At 48.7% G+C, this 20,015-nt stretch overlaps 1 protein-coding gene across 2 annotated transcripts; it reads left to right on the top strand.

Annotated features, from left to right (window-relative positions):
- Window positions 1-401: 401 nt before the first annotated feature.
- On the top strand, window positions 402-18,339 carry BID (BH3 interacting domain death agonist). 2 transcript variants are annotated; one of them, XM_059473371.1, is made up of 7 exons: window positions 402-486; window positions 10,403-10,511; window positions 11,740-11,806; window positions 13,632-13,818; window positions 15,087-15,229; window positions 16,021-16,224; window positions 17,494-18,339. In XM_059473371.1, the coding sequence occupies exons 3-7, from the start codon at window positions 11,798-11,800 to the stop codon at window positions 17,503-17,505; spliced, it is 555 nt and encodes a 184-aa protein (XP_059329354.1). In that variant the 5' UTR covers window positions 402-486; window positions 10,403-10,511; window positions 11,740-11,797; the 3' UTR covers window positions 17,506-18,339. The 2 variants fall into 2 exon arrangements, with proteins under 2 accessions (XP_059329354.1, XP_059329355.1); XM_059473372.1 differs by lacking the exon at window positions 402-486 and adding an exon at window positions 837-853.
- The last annotated feature ends 1,676 nt before the right edge of the window (window positions 18,340-20,015 follow it).

Genomic DNA, 20,015 nt, shown 5'->3' with positions numbered 1-20,015 from the left:
CACTCAGTGCCGTGTTGGCAAGGCGGTGTCTGGTCACAAGTTGGAGCCGATGACCTCAGAGGTCTTTTCCAACATAATTGCTCCTGTAGCTCTGTGATTTTATGCCTATCAAACGATCTTAAACGAAAGTCAGCATTTATATGGCGGGGAGAGAACTGGCTGTAGATGGCGTACGGGGAGCCTTTGGCCAAGCAGCACCAGGTCGGGACCCATCAGAACTCCCGAGCGAGGATCGCGGTCGGGAGAACTGTGGCGGAGCGCGGATCGGGCGGCTCCCGGTACCCGGGCCCTTGCCGGCCCTCACGCCCTCAGCCCCGCGGCCGTTGGGCCGGGCCCTCAGCGGGCGCGTGCCGCGCGCCGCGCCTTCCCGCCCGTCCCCCGCCCGCGCGCCCGCCCGCCTTCCCGGGGCGGGGCCGGGGCCGGCCCGGCAGGGCGCTCAAAATCGGAAGCGGCAGGCGCGGTACTGCAGCCGCGCTTCGGGCTCCGGTGAGTGTTACCTGTGGCTGCCCAGCCGCGGGAGCGGTTCGGCGGCGGCACCGCGTCGGGCGGGAAGCTCGCGGGGTGTGCGTGGGCGGCGTCCCGGCCGCGCTCCGAGACGCGGCGCTGCGCGGCCCCAGTGGCCGTGGCGGGCTCGGGGCGAGTGCCGGGCCCGCTGGCTCCTGGGCCGCGGGGCATCAGCGCCGGGGCCGGAGGTGCCGGCTGCAGCTCGCAGCCCCCCAAATCTGGCGGGTGAAGAGACCCTGCGGGGCTCCGTGTGCGCGTTCTGCTTTTTCTTCTGGCTGCTGGAAACTCCTCTGCCTCCCGGCCGCTCTCCCGGTTCCATTCCCGCGGAATCCCGCCTTGCGTTTCAGCGGTGCGGTTGTTTCTTGCTTTGCTCCTTTTCCCGCTCGGTCGCTGCCTCTATCCCGCTCGTCCCTCCTCGCACCCCCGCTCTTCCATCGACCCCGGCCCCTCCGCTGCTTCCCCCGGCGGGGTCCGGCCGCTCCGCGCCTCCCCTCGTCCCTGCTTCTGTGGCGGACCGGCCTCCCTTCCGCTAGGCGGTATTTCCTAAAACCACACAAAGTTCTCTTTGCCTTTGCACTGCGTGGTGAAGAGCAGCATCTCGCCCTCAGTTTCTGGTTGTCAGACACGAGCGGTATTGGCCGGGCAGTGCAAAGAGTTAATCGTGTGGCGGCGACCCCTCAGCCTTCCCTCAGCCGCGGGATGTGGGAGTGGCACCTCCAGCAGGGCAAGATTTTCTAATAATAGCGCTAACCTAACGTGTTTAAAAGGAAGAGCAGGTGACTTGCACAGATGAGTCAGTTCAGCTCTTCAGCATCGCTTTTCTCGCTTCTCCTTGCCTTCCCCAGCGCTGTGGGTGTCTGGCTGCCCGTGGAGGTGGCGAGCGCCTTGCCCGGCCCTTTGTTCGCCGTGAGCAGCGCTCGCGTTCCCGGTGACACTCGGCTGTGTTGGTTTGGGCTGAGGGAAGGCTGGAGCAGGAGACTGCGCAGTGTGTGTGAAGTGGAAGGGAAGGAAGGAGTGAGCAGGTTTCCTTCCTTAGAAGTGTATTTCTGTACGCTACATGCTTTGGTGATGGTGTCTGTACCTTGGAGTGACACTGGCTCTGAAACTGCTGGGTTTGGCTAAGGGGGGATGTTCTTCTCTCTTTTAAATGATAATAGTTTGTAGCTTTAATTAAAAAAAAAAAAAAAAGGCATAGTGCCTCAGAGTTATTTAAATCACTGAAGTCTTCATTCAGGAAGTTAGTGCTTATTTCAGAAATGCTGAACTTTTCTTTATGGCTCTTGGAGTATCTGGGCCATAATCTTGTCGTGGGGTACTTGTTATCTGTTCAAAACGGTTAAAGTGTTTGGTGGGGGAAAGAGCAAAGTGGTTCCCCGACAGGAAATTGTTTCTGAAGGTTTTGTTTTGGTTTGTTTTTTTGGTAAAGGACTTTTTGCAAAAGTCCACCTGTGGGGAAGCGTGGTTTTTGTTCTGTTATAACATCTTGTCACTAATCAGACTGAAACTGTTTTCACCTGCCTGTGGAAGCATAACATCTTAAAAGGTGTTATTTTAAAAGAAGGGGTTTTCTGTGTGGGTTTTTTTTCCCTTTCTTTTGTAACCTCTTTACATAACTTTAGTGCTGCTCCATGTCTTTAGGATAATTTTGCAACACCCATTTTTGGAGATCTCTTCTGTGCCACTGGTGTTACACAAAAACACTGGGAGAATGCATTGTATAAAAAGTAGCATTCTAGTACCCTGTTATTCCCTTGGATTTCTGCAACCTGTCTCTTCCCATTTCCTTGTCTTCCTTTCTAGGTCTCTTGTCTTTCATTAGAGGGAACTGGCAGGGCTTAGGGACCTGCTGAGGTGAAACACTTCTATTTTACATGTGCAGAGTGTAACAGGTGATTGTAAACCTGTGGATAGGCTGCCCTGTAGCAAGAAAGGCTGGTGTGACGAACCCCCCCTTGTGATTTATCAGCACCTTCTTGTTTGCATCTGGTGACATTTACTGAATTGAAGAAGAAAAAATGTGCCTGATTTTTGGTTAGGTGGTTTTGTTGGGTTCCTGCCCTCCCAGTTTCTTCAAACCAGATTAGGCCAGCTGAGGCTGTGAGTTCTGCTCAGTTTCTCACTGTGCAGCAGAACAGTGCACAGCACTCCACCAGGGCTGCCTGTGCAAACCTGGACTTCTGTTAGATCCTGAACCTGTAAGAGCTGTGATATATAATTAGGGAATTAGATGGGGGTGTGTGTATTCACTGAACACTCTCACCCGAGGTCATTTTTGCTATGTTCCCCTAAATTGTACTTTTCCTCTGCAACGGGATGACAGGAGTCATCCACACTCAGCAGGAGCCTGAGGAGCTGACAGATCAAACAGGATTGGGTTTTTTTCTGTAATAGAATGAAAATGTTTGGAGTGGGAGCAGGCAGACACATAAATCCAGTGACTGTCACCTTTGGAGCCCTTCCTGGGGCAGCCTGGTGCTTGGAAGTCATGGCAGGGGGGAGAAGGGGCTGTCTCTGATAACTCTGGACAGGTTTGTGCCTGGTGCAAGGAGAGCTGGTGTGGCTGTGCAGGAGCAGCCTTGAGATGTTGGTTCCTTGATAAGGCAGCTCCTTTGGCCTCTGGGCATGAGCTCCCCAGCAGGAAAGAGCCAGCCTGGTCTGCGGTTTCTGTGCTGAGGGGAATTGCGTGCAGATGGGCAGGTTTCATTTTCTCTGCTTAGCAGTTCCTACATGAGTGAAAGAGCACCATTTACTGTCGATTTTGGGTTGATTTTTTGGGTTGTTTCCTTTTTTTCTCAAGGAGCTGCCTTCTCCTTTTTTCCTTGGCATGCTGTGGCTTTTTGTCTGTGCCAGATTACAGAGGAGTTTCGGGGGCTGGACTTACCTGCACATCTGTGTACCGTGCAAAGCCAAGTACGTGAAAGTATTTCTAATTACTGAGTGGAGCTCATGGCTTAGCCAAACACGCAAAACTCTTGGAGGTCCGAGCGCCTTTTAGTTTTGGATGGCTTTGCTTGGGGTTGGAAGAGGTTGCAGGGTGCTGAGTTTAGCTTTAGTTAAAGCTTATGAGTTATGATTATGGTATGTGCATGGGGGAGGGGGTCCCTTCCTCAAGTGTTTTGCAAGTCTGATTTTTTTGACCTAGACGAGAAGGATATAGGGAAAGGAGGGATAGAATATAGAAGGAAATGTTGAGTCACACACTGTCCAATGTCATTCCTTAGGTTTGGTAGCAAAGTAGGGATAAAGCATAGAAGGAAGTGTTGAGTCACACAGTGCCCAACGTCATTCCTTAGGTTTGGTAGCAATCTGTTAAGCTTCTGCCTTGATTTGTACCAGATGTCTGTAGTGAACCATGTCCTGGCATCCTGCTGTTTCCTCACCCATACTGGGCAGAGAGCAGGACTCTGTGCAGCTGCCAGTGGTGTGGATTAGGCACCTCCTTGCACCTGGGTGGGATGGCAGGGATTCCTCCTGAGTGCATCCTGAAGCAGCTGCTCCATGCAGAGCACAGGGCTGTGTTGATGTCTCTCTCACACCCTTCTTGGCAAGGGCTGCTCCAAGAGTCCCTCGGCCCCCTCCCCTTGAGTAGCCCCGTGGCTGGGAGCCTTGTTAGCACTGCCCTGGGCTCTTGGTGGCTCCTGCTCTGGGTCCAGCTTGCTGCTGTCCCTGTGTCCCTGCACCACCATGGCACTGCTTGGCACAGTGGGCTCTGCCTGGGCTGCCCTTGCTGGCAAACATCAAACATCAGGGAGGGGCTGAAGCCCTTCATGCGTTATGGGAGTTCTGCTCTTTCTGCCCTGAGAGGACAGTGTCATGGTGGCTCTAAACTCCTCCTGCCTCAGTAGCTTGCTCCCCACTTTCCTGTAAACCCTCAGAGCTTTTATTCAGCTTCTCTGAGCTATCAGCAGGGGAGCTGTGCTGTGTGTGCAATCATGGCACACACAGATGTTGCATTCTTGTTTAAATGGCTGCAAACCTGCTCTTTCACGGTGAAATGCTGTTGCTGTGACCTTTGGCCAGTTTCTAGTGCTCTTACTGCTGTTTATAGAATGGGCAATACCCAGGTCTCTCAAATATTTTGGACTATTTCCTTCATCTTTAAAGTTCCCATATGTCCCTTGCTAAGTGTAGCTTCTGGCTGTTCAGTGTAATCGCTGTAACACCTTTGGGTTGGCAGCCACGTGAAACAAATCCCCTTAGATCAGCAGCTGCTGTGTTTTGGCCTTGTAAGCTCTTCCTGTGTTTCAACATCAGCCTATTCCTCCTAAGGTAGAACTGAAAGTGAAATGGTCTTGCTTTGTTTCATGCACAGTCATGTGTTTTCTCCTAGAAGAACAGATGTTTTCTCACTGTGTGTGTTTAGACTACAGCTAGGAGAGCCTGTAGGTGCTGAGGCATCTCCTGCTTGCCTGGCACTGGGAAAGTGTACTCCTGCAGGCAGGAATTTGCAGTTTGCAATTTTCCTGTCACAGTTCCCAAACGCTCCTGCAGCATTTCTTTGAGAATGAGTATTTTCTTAGCTCTGTATCATTGAGAAAGGTGTTTAAGAGAGATGATGCTTTCTTTCATGCTGACAGTGTATGAGCTGCTGCTGTCAAACAGCTTTGATCACAGTGTGAATGCTGCTTGGAGTTACTGTTATTTTTGGCTGCCTGGTTTGATGCACAACTTTCTTTTTAAGATTCTTGAGGATTTCTGGGCTCCTTTCATAAGAGATTCCTTCTTAAATTCCTTCCTACTTTTTAAAAAATATTTTTGTACTGGCTTCATCAGTTTAGCTGTCATGGTGGGAATGGAGGTTGCAGTGGGAGAAGGGAATCAAAGGATCTGTGCCAGACTTTCCTTCTGGGGATCATCTCTGGCTGTCTCTGCTGGTGCACAGTTGTTTCATAAAACTGAGGCATGTAAGAGATGTTTGCATCTCTGATACACTTGATGTTTAGGAGGAGGGGAGCCTGCTGAAAATTCATTTTCATCTTCTGGGGAAGATGTCAAATATTGACACACAGGGTTGTGGATGCTGTCAGAGCACATGAGCGTGCAGCTGTGAAGATTTGTCTTTGTACCACTTTCTAAGAAATGGTTTGCATGTTTTTATGCTGAACGTTCAGAGCCTGAGAGGGTGAACAGGCTCCACTGAAGTAATTCTGGTGAAAACCAGCTCTGAGAATTCCCTTGACAGTAAATTGTCCAGTGCACTGAATCATTCCTGAGCAGCTCCGTGAGTACAATCCTGGCTGTTGCATCAGCACCCTTGTTTCAGCTAGGCAGGGAGCTGCTGAAATGCTGAAATGTTGTTCTGATGCTGAAATGTTGTACTGCAGAAAGGAGAGAGGGGGACAGTGCTGACTTTGCAGGACAAAGGTGAACAACTTCAGGAAACAGAAACTTCAGTTTTTTGAAATATTTGTGTGTCATTGTTTTCTTCCCAACATGACTCAAACATGAATCAGGTGCTGGGGCTGTGTCTGCTGCAGAGTCTGGGCACTTTGTCACTGCTCAGGTGTAAAAACAGCTTTGCAAGGGTGCAGTGCCCATGGCCCAGCTGGGGCCTGCTGTAAATCCAGGAGCAAGTCTTGCATTTCCCTCCTTGGACACCATCACTTGCACATCACCAGTGATGGCTGGAGTTTGTCCCAGTACTGCCTGCTCTCCATCTGTTTGTCCTTCCTTGATAATGTCCAAACACTGGAACTGTGATTCCTCAGTGCCTCCTGCTTTTCCATCATTTCCAAGGGGCAAACATAAGAACTGCTTGCACATTCATGCACTGTGCCATTCTAGCAGGGCTCTGTTGCAGCTGCTGGGCTGCAATAGTTACACTTTGAACAGGAAGCCAGCCCTGTAAGAGCAGCAGGCTTGTGTGCTAGTGGTGATGGTGCTTTTCCATCAGGGTTTGCTCTGCTCCCTCCAGCCAGGCCCCAAGCAAAGACAGAAGTATTTCCCTGCCTTTCTGAGGGGGTGGAGTGCAGGAGGAGCTCGCCAGGCTGGAGTTCCCTTGCTCAACACAGAGGGAAAAGCACAGCCCAGTGCCAGATCCAAGAATCTGCCTGCACTCTGCCAGCCAAGATCCCAGTCCTGCCCTTGCCTCTTAGGCTTGGCTGTGCCCAAAACACGGATGTGGAAATTCTGTTTGGGTCCAGCTGTAGTTAGCTGAATTCCAATTCCAGCTGCAGGCTTCCTGCTGACTCAGTTTAAGCCCAGCTGTGTCTGTAGGCTGGCTGCTGAAGAATGAAATGTTGTCATGCTGCCTCTGTCACTGCTCCAGTACAGAAACCACGCTGCTGGAAAGTTCCTGCCTACCTGGTTTGTAAAGAGCATTAGTAACATGGCAGTGCTGCTTCTTACTCATTCATGTGCCGCGTGGGGTGGTCACCAGAGGTTTTTGAGCCAGATGAGAAGGGTGGTTTTGATGAGGGATTTGGGTGTTTTTCTTCCTAAGAAGTCAAAGTACTGCCCTGATAATTGGAAGATTGCTGCAATTCACGTCATTGTGAAAAGACAGAAGAAAATTACATAAATTTCTTCAGAAACTTACATAAATTTCTATCAAAAAGCCTACTGAGAACTTCTTTTTAGAATTGTCTCTAATAAACTTTTTCTTCCAAAGAAGAAAAACCCTTTAAACAAAGAGAGAAATATATTTCTAAGCCAAAATACACAGCTGAGAGTGCTTGGTGTCCAAACTGGGATGATAATTCTGTGCTAAAGAAGCAAAAGTAAAAATGCCCCAGCTAAGGCAGAGGTTGTCCTGGTTGGATTTTAAGTAGTCTCATGATTCCTGATTAACAGGGCATTCCTCCCAAGAGCAAGCAAATAAATGGGCAAGTGACTGGGGCAGGAGGTGTGTCCTGCTCTGGGCCACTGAGCTGCCACTATCCCCAAGAGTGCTCCTCATGGCATGTCAGTTTTGTCACTTCCCAAACAGGCTCTTGATGTTGCATCTTCTCTAAGTCAAAACACCCTTGGTTTGGGAGCAGTGTTCCCTGTGGCTGGGAAAGTCCTGGCACTCTCCAAGCCAGTAGCTTTGGTGTTCACCAGCTGTACCAAACCATCCTTTAGTTTTACAGTTGTCACAGCTCTGTGTGTGTGTGCATCCACACATGGCCAGAGGGTCTTGTTGAGCCCATCCTTCCCCTGGCTTACACAAGGTCTCTGTCCTCCCACCACGCTGCTTCTGTTTCCAAAGCCTAAAAGCAAATTCTGATTTAGGGGTGAGTCTCAAATGAGGCAGAATCTGAACACTGTTACAGGCTGGCAAATCCTTTGCAGGGCAAGGAGCAATGGGGGCAGGTTTCCTGTGGTGATGATAACATCCTATTTACTCAGCAGTGTTGGCTTGGCACACCAGCAAGGTGCCTTCCCTGGGCTGTTTAGTTCTGTTGGGTTTATGGGCTGGAAGTGGGGCATTGCTTTTGGAGACTTTGGGCTCTGTGATGTGGTATTTGCTTACACTCTCCTGACCTAAGTGCTGCAGACAAACAGTGGCACAGCTCAGAATATCCTCAAGTAAGGAACTTCCTAAGTCTGTGGTGCTGTTTCTGTTTCTTTATTTTCCAGTAATGACTGGATATGTAAAGTAGTTGTGCCTGTGGCAGGTTCTCATGAGGACAGTAAAATTGAGTGGTTATGGTTTGATATATGGATTTAAAGTGTCAGGACATAGCAAAGACTTGGTTTCCCTGCCTGTAAAACGATGCCCTGGCTCTGTAGCTCAGCAGTGAAATATCTTCCTGCAGAACAGGGAAGTGCTTCCAGGCCCTGGAAGGGAGAAACAGTCACTGTTTTACTTCTCCCAATAATGATGTCATCCTGTCAGCCACACCCAAATTCTCACTTTTCAGCTGCCACACAGGGAAAGCAATGCTCGGACTGGAAGTTTTTCACTTTGCAGTGACTGATGCTTTATTGTGGTTTCTGCTTTGGAGATTTTAATTGCTCCTAACTCAAACGTGAGACATAAACATCTTGACAGCTCACACAATAGCTCCATTGGCCCACAGTCCAGACACTGTCAGTCTTTGCAGGCCTGTGCCTTCCCTGCTGAAAGCAGTGTTTTTGTGACCAGACTTGTCTGCTGGAGCTGAAAGAGTGACTCCAGGCTGAGCTGGGAGGGGAGGGGAGCAATCTGAGAAGAAGTGATGGTGAGCAGAGGCGCTGTTTGTGGGGTGGCTGCTTTTCTGAGCTGTAGCACAGGTGTGGAGATGAAAACTGGTTTGTAGGGTGACCCAGCAGTGCTGCAGGGATTCTGGGACCTGCTGCTGTTGTGGCAGCCCTGAGAGCTGTGGGGAGTTCCCTCAGCAGGAAACCATGGTGTTACACAGTGTGTGAGGCTTTTCCTTTGATTACCCCTCACTGCTTGAGGTGGGACAGAGGCATGGAGTGCCAATTGCCTCTAGTCCCTGCTTCTCCCTGCCATAAGCCTCTCCCACAGTCCTGCATCTCATGCAGTGTTGAGTTGGAATGAACATGCCCTACATTGATTCTGTAGAACTGATTTAAGTGGTTAAAGTACCCCCCTCATTGTTTTCCTAAGAAAGAGAGAAAGAACAGGTTGTAGTCTTATGTGTTGAACACTTCAAGGCATTTAGTGATTTCTCAGAAGCAGCTCATTTCTCACAAAGGAATATGAGCTTCTCACAAAGTGCTTTTGTCTAATGAGTGAATTGAAGTAAAAAATTAACAATGTATTAAAATTAGTTGATGTTTCAATTAAAATACCATATTCTGTAAAAATTCATTGCAGGATTTCAGCAGTCCTAAAGCAGCCTTACAAATGTTCTAGTTTGACTCTGAATCTGAGTGCAGATGGTGTTTGTACCCTTTATCAGTCTTATCTCCTTTTCCAACTAAAGATTCTTTTTACCCAGTATAAGGTAACCTTTGTCCCTCCACCAGAAACAGTCTCAATTTGAATCTAGAACTACCAGGATTCCAAAGTCTTAATGATTAAAAATTTTGGATGATATCAGCATGATTACATTTGACTTTTTTTGGTTTTTGGGTTTTTTTTGTATTTTTTGAGATTCCTTTAAGGAATTTGACTTCTCAGTAGGAACTCATGACTATCAAAGCCCTTTGCGTTGTTTCAAAGTAGTTATGCAAAACTTGAGGTTCCTGTAATTATTAGTTAACTAAAATTAAAAATAATTTGCCCTGTATTGTAGAAGTAGGAAGCCATTTGGGGGGAGAGAAATCCTTTTTCCTCTTCTCTGGTGTGTTTTTGACCACCCAAGCAGAATTTTCTTAGCTGAGGGCAGGTATTGCCTTCAGGGTCATTCACTGCATGGGTGGTCAATCTTTGCTTTAGAAATTCAGTTTGTGAAGTTATGTTCAGGCTCCCTTGTCTTCATTTTTTGCCATATTAGTACTTTGGAGTGTGGTGGAACTTTTCATTGTTCTGTTTGTGTGTTTGTTTTATCTGTGCTCATGTGCAGGAGTAGACAACATTGCTATTTGCAGCTGTGGTGGGTGACTTTTTTAATGTCTCTATTTTTGTGGACTTGGCCTGAGGAGTGTCTGTATCTACACAGAGCTGATTTGATCCCTGAGGAAAGGGAAGGGAAGGGAAGAACCCACATGTGTTGCAGGTCTCTTCTCCCTGCACAGCCACTGACACCTGCAGGTGCAGGAGGCACCTGGCTGGGCTGGAGCAGCCTGTGCCTCTCCATTTAAAGCAGAGAGTGGGAAAATTGCATTGAAAAGAAATGTTATCTCTAAATCCAGAATATATGCAAACTGAGTCTTTACCTAACCTACAGAAATATTGCTTGTGTGGACAAGTTTGCACAAAGCCAAAGTCCTGCCACAGACTTAATTCTAAATCCCCACTTTCCTCTTAATCTCAGTGCTCTGTTTTGAGTTCTCAAAGCTGAATTAACATCTGTGTCTCTTCCAGCAAAGTCAAGCCCAGAAGAGAAGTCACCCTGACCTGTTTCAGAGCCCCTTCAGGTCCCAAAGAACAGGACAGAGGACTCTCCCCAGCCAGAACACTCCTTAGGGCAGAGGTGAGTAGCAGCAACAGGGATTTGAATGGAACAGAGGGAAATGCAAAGCAGCAAGGGATAAGCCTGTGTTGTAGCTCTTAGTCTGGCATAATTTCATGAGAAGAAGAGCTCATGGTTAAGAGGCTTCCTGGGGGCTGCTGTGTGTTTCAGACATTGCAGATTGTGTGTTGGTCTTGGACCTCTAAGAGCCTTTGAGAAGTTGGGAGATTCATGATCTCTTGAAATATGACTGTGGTTTGCTTCAGAGTTTGAATTTCTTTCTGCTTTCACTTCCCTCTTTTCTACCAGCATGCTTAGTTATTTAAAACACAGATGTGAGGGATTGCTGTGAAATAGTCATTTATCACTAGCCCACATCTTTGATGGCTAGCAGGCCTTTTGCTTGGGTTCCTTGCCCATTTTTGGTTTAGAAGTGCCTGCACAACAACCAGGTTGTTGCCCTGGGTGAAGAAGGCTTGGTAGGGAGGGAGTGCCCACTTTGAGCCAGGCCCTGCTCATCAGGAGTTGAGTCAGAGCTTTGTGTGTGCAGCTGTGTGGGACTGTGTGTCCAAGGCACCAATGCAAGGTTCTGACCCACCCCCAGCTGCTCCTGGCAGGATGAGGAGGGAGCACTGTGCTCCTACATCTCCCCTTTGTGAGGGAGAGAGGGAGGCTCCCCTGTGCCCTGTGCTCTCCCTTGCTGGGTGCCTCTTCCCTTGGGCTCTTCCTGCTCTCTCTTTTGTTCCTAGCTAGCCTCCCTGGAGGCTTTGCAGAGGTGCACTCATGTGACTGGAGGCCTCTGTTGGCACTTGATCCAACCTTCCCCATCATGATATTTGTTGGGAAGTGTTGAAATGAGCCTGAGTTTCCATGTGGATCTCTTGCATGGAGGGTGGGGAGAGGCACCCTCAAGGGTGGGTGTGTAGCAATACCAGCTAGGGTTTTTCATTTCAGAATATTCTGCTGTGCATGTCAGCTCACCTGCTCCCAGGAGGTGCTCAGGAGTTCCTCTCTGATCACCCTGCTCTATGGCAGGAAGGAGATTTGTGCCTCTCATTCTCACTTGTAGTTTCCTCAGCCCTTTTTCATGGCTGACAGTGTGTAATGGGCAGCTCTCTCCAGAAATAGCGCTATGCATCACTAAAAGGGACATTGACTTTGAGACATGGCCAGACACATGTACAGCTGCAAGATGTGGATTTATGGGAATTTTTTTCCTTTCACACTTTTCTTTCTTACTCTTTCACAGGACGAGGATTTCTGGTCTGAAGCAGAGGGTGACAGGAGCTGCTGTCCCTGAATCCATTATGGAGCAGGTTAGAGTCCAACATGTCTGAATTCAGCTGTTCACAGTGTGCAGTGGTTCTCTGGTACACTTGTCCTGAGATGCTTTGAAGGGGATAAGTCTCAGTGTTGGCTGGTGTCCTTCTTGAATTTCCCAGAATTTCTGCAGTGTTCCCGGCACTGCTCTGAATACAAGGAAGTGGATGGAACCAGTTAGGCTGCAAGCTGCTTCCCTGCAGCTCTCAGTGTGACACTTCCCTTGGGACTGCAAGCTGGAGATGTAGCTATGTAAGAGACTACAGTGTTCATTGATAAAGCTACAAACTGCTAGACTAATAAAGGAATGGGCACAGCCCTGTGATCAGTGCATTGCATTGCTTTTTGTGAGGTTAAACACTGTTAATGATGTTACTTAGCACACTTAAATCTTACACATTGAACTGTAACTGAAATGTCTGTCAACCTCCCCCAGCCCAGCTGATGTTAAGATACAGTTCTGATCCCCTACTCTGCCCTCTGCAAAGCCTTTTGAATACAATATGATTTAAAAAGTATCAGTGATAAACCCAATGACCAGTCCAGCAGGCAGTTGAAAGGGATTGCCACCAGGTGACCTGCACTACTGTCTGCAAACAGGCATGCTCAGACCATGGAAGGTGTGCCTTCTCTTCATCTCTGACTGATCATATCCTTTATTTTCTATTTGTTTCCATTGCTGAACCCTGCCTTTTGTTGACTTTGTTCCTCCTTTTGTTTGCCCAGTCAGATATGGTCATGTCGAGGCTTTGCAAGGTTCCACTCCCCAAAATTCCCTTTCAGTTACCAAGTTCATCCTGGCTGTATATTGTCAGCATAACAAACCATTCTTCTTTAACTATTTTTCTTCTCCCTAAATAAAATAAGGCCTAAGTATTTACTTACAGGCAGACCATCTGCATACCAGAGTAAAGGTTTTCCTTCTTTATTTATTTCTGTGCTTATATCATGTCCTACTCTCATACCTGTTTAAATAAAATTTTTGGAGTCTCCTGGTTTTCTGGAGGCCTTAGTTGGTTATGAGGTTGGGTGCTCCAGTGTGGCCTCTTGCTCCCATCAGTCTGCCTGCCTCATGGACCTCCTGAACCTAATTAATTTGGGCACTGTGTGCTGCCTTGCTTGAAGGCTGCAGGTTGTGTGGCCATGGAGACAGCATGTGCCACTGGAGGTGGCACTGATCTGCCATCTCATGTCACTTTTGTTGTGAGCAGCTGCTTGGGTCTCTGTGAGGAGCTAAACAGGTTTATTATGGAGCTGGTTGAGGTTCCTTTGAAGAGGGAGAAGAAATATGAACCTTGGGGTTTTTGCAGCCTTATGCTCTTATCTCTATTTCCCACCTTGTTACTGCTCTGCTCTGATTACATGGAAGTGGGGAGCTCCTGCCTTCTTTATGCACAGCAAGTAGAATGCCCCATTCCCAAACACAGGATAAAACCCTTCCAAACACAGGTCTCTGAGTAAAGGGGAATGGATGGGTTTTGTGAGCTCACACCTGTTTCAAAAGGGGAACTCAGATTGGGATTGCTGCCATTGCCACAGCTGGAAAGGTGAGGAGGAGGTGAGCTGTGTTTTCAACAGCCAGTTGAATTGTGCCAGTTTGTAAGAGCAGAGCCTTCTGTCATTCCCCATGGGACAGTCCTGTGTGTGTCCACAGCCAGGAGTCAGTCTGCCTTTGCTGAGGCCCTGTGGAGCCCCTGGCTGATGCTGTGCCCACAGGAGGCCACAGAGACGTGTCAAGGTTGGCAAACACTGCATGCCTGGATGCTCTGAGCGGGATGTTTTCTAGGCATGGGCTTAACAGTGATCTCCTTAATGTTTCAGATCAATGGACCTCTTCAGATGGAGCATGCATTGCTGTTCAGCTTCCTGGAGGTATCCTCTGACTGTAAGTTCAAGGAGCAGCTGCATTCCCTGCAAAGCCAGCAGATCATGTTGTGCCAAGGGAGCGATGACGATGAGCTGCAGACCGACGGCAATCGCAGTGGCCACTTCCGGAATGGTGACGTAGGTGAGCAAGCTTTGCTCCATCCCACGTCTCTCTGAACATGGTGGTTTTCTTTACACATTTCCTATCTTTGTATTTATTGTCTGTTTCAGAGGAGTAATGTTTTCTCTATTGAGAAACTTCACTGTGTGGCTGCTGGTTGGGAGTTTAACACTTAGTGCTTAGCACTTTCTCTCTCCCTGGATTTCTAGAGCACCTGTCACTGGGTTTTGTCTGCAGTACACCAGAACAAGGCACAAAGCTGCTACTGATGATAGCTGCCCTCAAAGGAGTGTGATACTAAGCAGTTAAGTTAGGCCTCACTCTGCTCCTCAGGCAGTATCAATACTTTAGGATCTTGGAACAACTTGAGTTCTGGTACTGGGTGAATCCCTTTCTGCCCTACCAGTCTGGTGAAAACTGTTCCTCAAATAGCTTCTGGTCCTGTTCCTGCTTTGCTAGCCATCTGCAGGGTGGCTGCTGCCCCTTGCCCAGGGTGTGTCAGCTGGCACATTGACCTCAGCTGAAGCAGGGTGAGGAGGAACTGCCACAGGAAATAGCCCTCTCACACCAATTTGCATAGGTCTCATGCCGGAAGCAGGTAGGACAAGGTGTAAGGTTCTCAGCTGAAAAAGGACAGATTCAGACTAGATGTAAGGAAGATTTTTACAATGAGGGTGGTAAAACACTGGCACAGGTTGCCCAAAGAGGTGATGGATGCCCCACCCCTGGAAACATTCAAGGCCAGTTTGGTTGGGGCTTTGAGCAGTCTAATCTAGTTGAAGATATTCCTGCTTATTGCAGGGAGTCTGGATGAGATGGCCTTTCAAGGTCCTTTCCAACTCCAACTATTCTATGAGGTGCTGTATTTTAGGTCCTGTATTTTAGGATTTCAAGAGACAAGTCCTGACAAGTCACTTAAAGTCTAGAATAATTAGGTTGAAAAAGACCTTCAGTGTGTTGCAGAGCTTCTCAATTCCCCTTTCTGGGCAGGATGTTGGCAGTAACTGTCCTGTTCAGATTTTGGTTGGAGATGTTCTAACATGCCCTGCAATGATTTTTTTGGGCAGGGTGAGGCTGCATTTTATCTAAACTACAGATACAAACCCCTGTTTGCCACAACTTCTTGTAAGCAACCTGGGTACACTTAAAGAAATTGTGCTCAGACCTGTCATGAATACACTCAGGGCTGGGAAGGAGGTTGCTAATGGATATTAGCAAAATGCTGTGACCTGTACTGAACCTGGTCTGACTACAGCCTGTGAACTAAATTCTGCTCTTTGTGTTGGCAGGGCTGGCTCCAACAAATGAAGAGGTTATCCGGATCATTGCTGCTCAGCTCGCTGAGATTGGAGACCAGTTTGATAGAGAAATCCAAGAAAGAGTAGTAAATGGCCTAGTGCAGCATTTTTTGAATGAGAATCTGTCTAATGAGGTGAGTGAAAAGCAGCCTGATAAGCAGTTCTCCTTTTAAATATTCTGCATCCTTCCTGCTGTGACTTTGAAGGCATCTGAAAATTAATTCCAAACATTTACCTTTGAAGATTTGTTAGAGGTGATTCTGTGGCAGAAGTTAATGTGTAAATTGGGTTCCTTGGGCTCATTTCCTTTCTGCAGATGATGAAATGGTGATTGTGGAAAGGGACTGACTTTGAGGCATTTTGTCCTTCTTTTGACGGCCCCATGGCTTACCTTGGAAAATGAATAGTCTGGCTAAGGCTTAGTTTTAGTACTTAAGATCTTTGCACTTTGGTGCCAAGTCCTGTATATCTGCTGACCATCACATGGGTAAAAATTGAGCAGGTTAGTGACAGGGGCTTAACTTGTGCTTGTTACTGAGCACTGAAGAGACAGCAAGTCATGAGACCCTTTTCTGATGCTGTGAGTGTGTTCATAGGCACAGTGTTGGGAGTAGCAGTGGGTTTAGGCCCTTCCTAGATGCAGTTGGCCCAGCATCTAACATGCCTTGCTGCTGTGCAAGGGAAGCAGAGTTTGCGGTCTCTTGTGTTAAAAAGGAAAAGGAAGGCTATCCAAGGATTAGCTCTATATCTGGATCAAGGGCCATAGTTTTTGGGGGTGTTTTTTATGTAACAGCTGGCTGCCATGGCTGGGAGGAAGGGGAGCAGACCCTGGGGTGTTGCAAGAAGCACAGCAGGTATTAGCACAGTCCTGGCATGCTGAGAGCCCCTGCTGTGGCACTGAGATCCCTCTCTTCCTCCCACACAGGAGATAACCCGGCACATGTCCAGGGTGGTGGGAGAGCTCATGCAAGCCATCCCCTCAGACATGGAACAGGAGAAGGCCATGTTGGTGCTAGCAATGGTCTTGACTAAGAAAATTGTGAATACAGTGCCCTTCCTTCTGCGCCGTGTCTTTGACACCACTGTGAACTACATGAACCGGCAGTTCCACAACTACATTGTTGATATGGTGAGTGCTGTCAAACTTCTCTGTGGGAGTCACAGCCAGCCTTTTGGCTGTCCTGGGTTATTCCCTGAGGGGTGGCCTAGCTCTGGACTGCCTGCTGCTTTCCCTGTAGTGCTCTGGAGGTTGGGCCAGAAGGCAGAGTCAGTCCTGCAGAGCTCTGGAAATGAGTGTGCTTGAGGGGGTCATGTCACATCTGCTTGCCCTCCCCCTCAGAGCAGCCAGTGAACAGAGTGCATTTGTTCTGTCAGGCAGAGAGAGCTGTGCCTGCTCCTCTCCTCCTGCAAACTCCTCAGGGAGCTCTACCAGTAACGTTCTGGTTAATGATTCTTTCATTCCCTCTGGGAAAGAAAGCCTGACCTGAGCTCTATTGGCTCCATTTCCCCAGTGTCTTGACCCTGAGCTCTCTGCTCTTGTCTTCCTCAGCTCCCCAGAGCTTGGGAGAGCTGGAAGGGGAAAGGAATTGCTTTTGAGAATTAACACTAGCAATGAGAAATAGTCAAATCTGTTCTTGTTCCCTGTTGGCACTTGGGCAGAGGCGGGGACACTCCTGCACTGCAGCCTTGCCAGGGACAGCGTTGTCAGCAACGTGCAGCTGGGCTGGCTCACGGTGTCACTGTGCCGTGTCCTTCAACTCTGCCCTTCCCTTCACTCACTTTGGCTCCAGCGTGCTGAGTTATGCCAGACATGTCACTTGTGTGAGACTGGCCCGTGCTGCTGCCCCAGCTGGCTGGCACCACCAAGGGCTGGAGCTGCCCTGGGGCTGTCCCTTATTGTCCCCGTGGCCGTGTCCTGCTGCTGGCACGGGCAGGAAGGAGCACGGCAGGTGGCAGTGTTGGTGCACGCTGGAGCTGCCCCCGGGCTGTCCCTTATTGTCCCCATGGCCGTGTCCCCACGGGCAGGAAGGAGCACGGCAGGTGGCAGTGTCGGTGCACGCTGGAGCTGCCCCCGGGCTGTCACTCATTGTCCCCACGGGCAGGAAGGAGCACGGCAGGTGGCAGTGTCGGTGCACGCTGGAGCTGCCCCCGGGCTGTCCCTTATTGTCCCCACGGGCAGGAAGGAGCACGGCAGGTGGCAGTGTTGGTGCACGCTGGAGCTGCCCCCGGGCTGTCACTCATTGTCCCCATGGCCGTGTCCCCACGGGCAGGAAGGAGCACGGCAGGTGGCAGTGTCGGTGCACGCTGGAGCTGCCCTGGGCGGGCACAGGGCAGGGCTTGGCACGGGAGAAGAACCCTGCTGCTGTTCATAATGCCCCTTCTGTTTCTCTCCCTCCAGCTGGGTGAGTGAGCTCTCCAGGCCTGTGTACAGCATCCACATTACTGAGGACTTTCTCTGCTGGATGAAGATGACTCTATTTATGCCTAACTTTTGAAATACAGCTGTGAAATGGATGGCAGGGCTTCATAGATAGGCTTTTGTAGACTAGCACAGCAGTAATAGTAGTGTGAGCTGCCTGCCAGCTCTGCCAGTACCTGTAGGGAGTAGTGTCTGCCTCTTTCCTTTCACAATATTTTTTTAATTTAGCAGCAGCAGATTTTGTGCAGAGCCTGCCTTGTGCCTCCATAGGCCCAGTGGGCACAGGGCCTGTCCTCTGTGGTTTTTCTAAGCAGCTGTAGGATTTTGCTTTAGTTATTCACTTCCCAGCCCTGCTCCTGCAGCTGAGCCATGCTGAATGTCCCCAGGAAGGCCTCAGGCTATGGAATGGGTGGTTCATCAGCAGGGGTGGGTGGGAATCAGGTTTATCTTGATAAGAAGCTGGAAGCAAGAGGGAACAGATCCCTGAAGGACAGGGTGGGGTGTGCCCAGAGAAGGGTGACACCAGGATACTTTCAGTATCAATCACCATCCTCCTGTTTCCTTGAAAAATAAAACTGACAGGAAAAAAATATAAAGAAAGGAGTGGAGTAGGGACAGGGAAAGTTTTTTGACAATGCAACCTGAATATATTTTCTAGTCTCAGGCTGAACAAACTTGGACTCAGGTTGTTTGATACGTAATCACACAAGGTGACAAATGTGTCACCTGTGATCCAGCTGCCTCAGGCTTTTTCCAAGTATGTAAATATTTTGTAGGGTTTTTTAACTTAAATAAAAGTTCTGATGGCTGCTACAGCTCCGCAGACTTTCAGTCTCCACCTGAAAATTTTTTGTGTAAGTACTCATGGCATTCTTCTAATTCACCATGGCTTCTGATGCAGCTGCCAGCAGTAGAGACAGCACTCTAGTCCTGTCCCTGTGCCTTGAATAATCAAATTTCCTCTAAGTAAAACCACCTTTTCTTCTGGTGCCTGCACTAAAATGGGAAGAGTGGAAGCACAGAAGTAGTCTACACATTGTTTTTGAAAACTGTACCATTTATTAAAGTGCAACCTGGGGGCATGGTCTTACAGCAGTGTCCCATTAGCAGAGGGAAAAATGTACATACCCCTTCACTTGAACTGAATATTGAATGATGAAGCTGGAAAGAACTTTCTTGTCAAGGTGGAAACACTTTTATTAACCAAATGGCACAAGAAGCTTTCGACAGTTTTCCCCCGAGGGCTGCACTTGCACGTTGGAAGGAACAGCAGTGTGACGAGTTCCTGGGATAATGGGTGACCTGAGGACCAGTCAGGGTCTCTTCCCCCAGGCAGGCCTCTTGAGAACAGAATCCCAAAGCCCTGCAAGTCTGTCACTATTTGCTTACACCCAGCAGAAGAGATCCCCTAACCTGCAGCTTCAGAGTCAGCCCCATTAGTCTTTACTACTTATCAAATCAAGTGGCATTCTTTTGGTCTGAGTGGGTTTTTAGGTTTACAGTTGAATAAAAGCTTATCCTGCAAGTTAGAACTGAGGGCAAAGCCCCTAAAGGTACAGCAGTAAGATGCATCCTCTGCAGTTTGTTGTGTCCACATTGATAGTGTCCCTTGCCTGCCCTGCAGATACTGCAGGGAGATCAAAAGCAGCTTCCACTGGAAGCCAACAGGAATTCCCCCACTTCTACAGCATCACCACTGACCTCTAGCTTGGAGGAAGCAAGTCAGCCTACCCAACAGACTGAGAGAAGGTCAGCTCTAAGTAGAAAAAAAAAAAGTGATAAAATTATTTAACTTAAGGAGGTGGAGCTGAGTGATGTGTTGTGCTTCCTCTGGCCTTAACACTACTGCCCCTTCCAAGCCAAGTCCTGGTCAGGTACCTTCACTGTACCAGACACAAACTGAATTCTGTTGCCTAGACCTGCTTCCTCTGGGTCTGAGAGCTTCTCTACCTGAGTCAAGTAGTGCTAGCTTAAATTTTATAAACAGCCCCCTTCCATTTTTTTTGTTTTGTTATGGCAATACAGAGCTTGCACTCTTAAGCACAGGTACATCCATTAAGTCAAAGTAATACTGTTCCTGCAATCTTCCTGATGCTGAAATTAAGCAGTCCAAGGCACAGCTTTTGCCCTCATTAGGTAGAGCAGATATTGTGCCTCACATCCCTCCATGTTTCACAGAATCACCTGGTTTGGAAAAGACCTTTGAGATCGACTCCAGTCCATGACCAAACACCACCTTGCCAACCAGACCATGGCACTGAATGCCACATGCAGTCTTTACTGAAACACCTTCAGGGACAGTGACTCCACCAGCTCCCTGCAGCCCATTCCAATGTCCAATCACCCTTTCTGTGAAGAACTTCCCAATGTCCAAACTAAACCTCCCCTGGCACAGCTTAAGGCTGTGTCATCCTGTCCTGCTGCTGTTGCCTTGGAGAAGAGCCTGACCCCACCTGGCTCCTCCCTCCTTTCAGGTACCTGTGGAGTGACGAGGTCTGCCC

This window comes from Ammospiza nelsoni, chromosome 5, assembly GCF_027579445.1.
Source record: "Ammospiza nelsoni isolate bAmmNel1 chromosome 5, bAmmNel1.pri, whole genome shotgun sequence".
Lineage (NCBI taxonomy): Eukaryota > Metazoa > Chordata > Aves > Passeriformes > Passerellidae > Ammospiza > Ammospiza nelsoni.
Note: the sequence above shows the minus strand (reverse complement) of the source record. Positions and strands in the feature narration are given on the sequence as shown.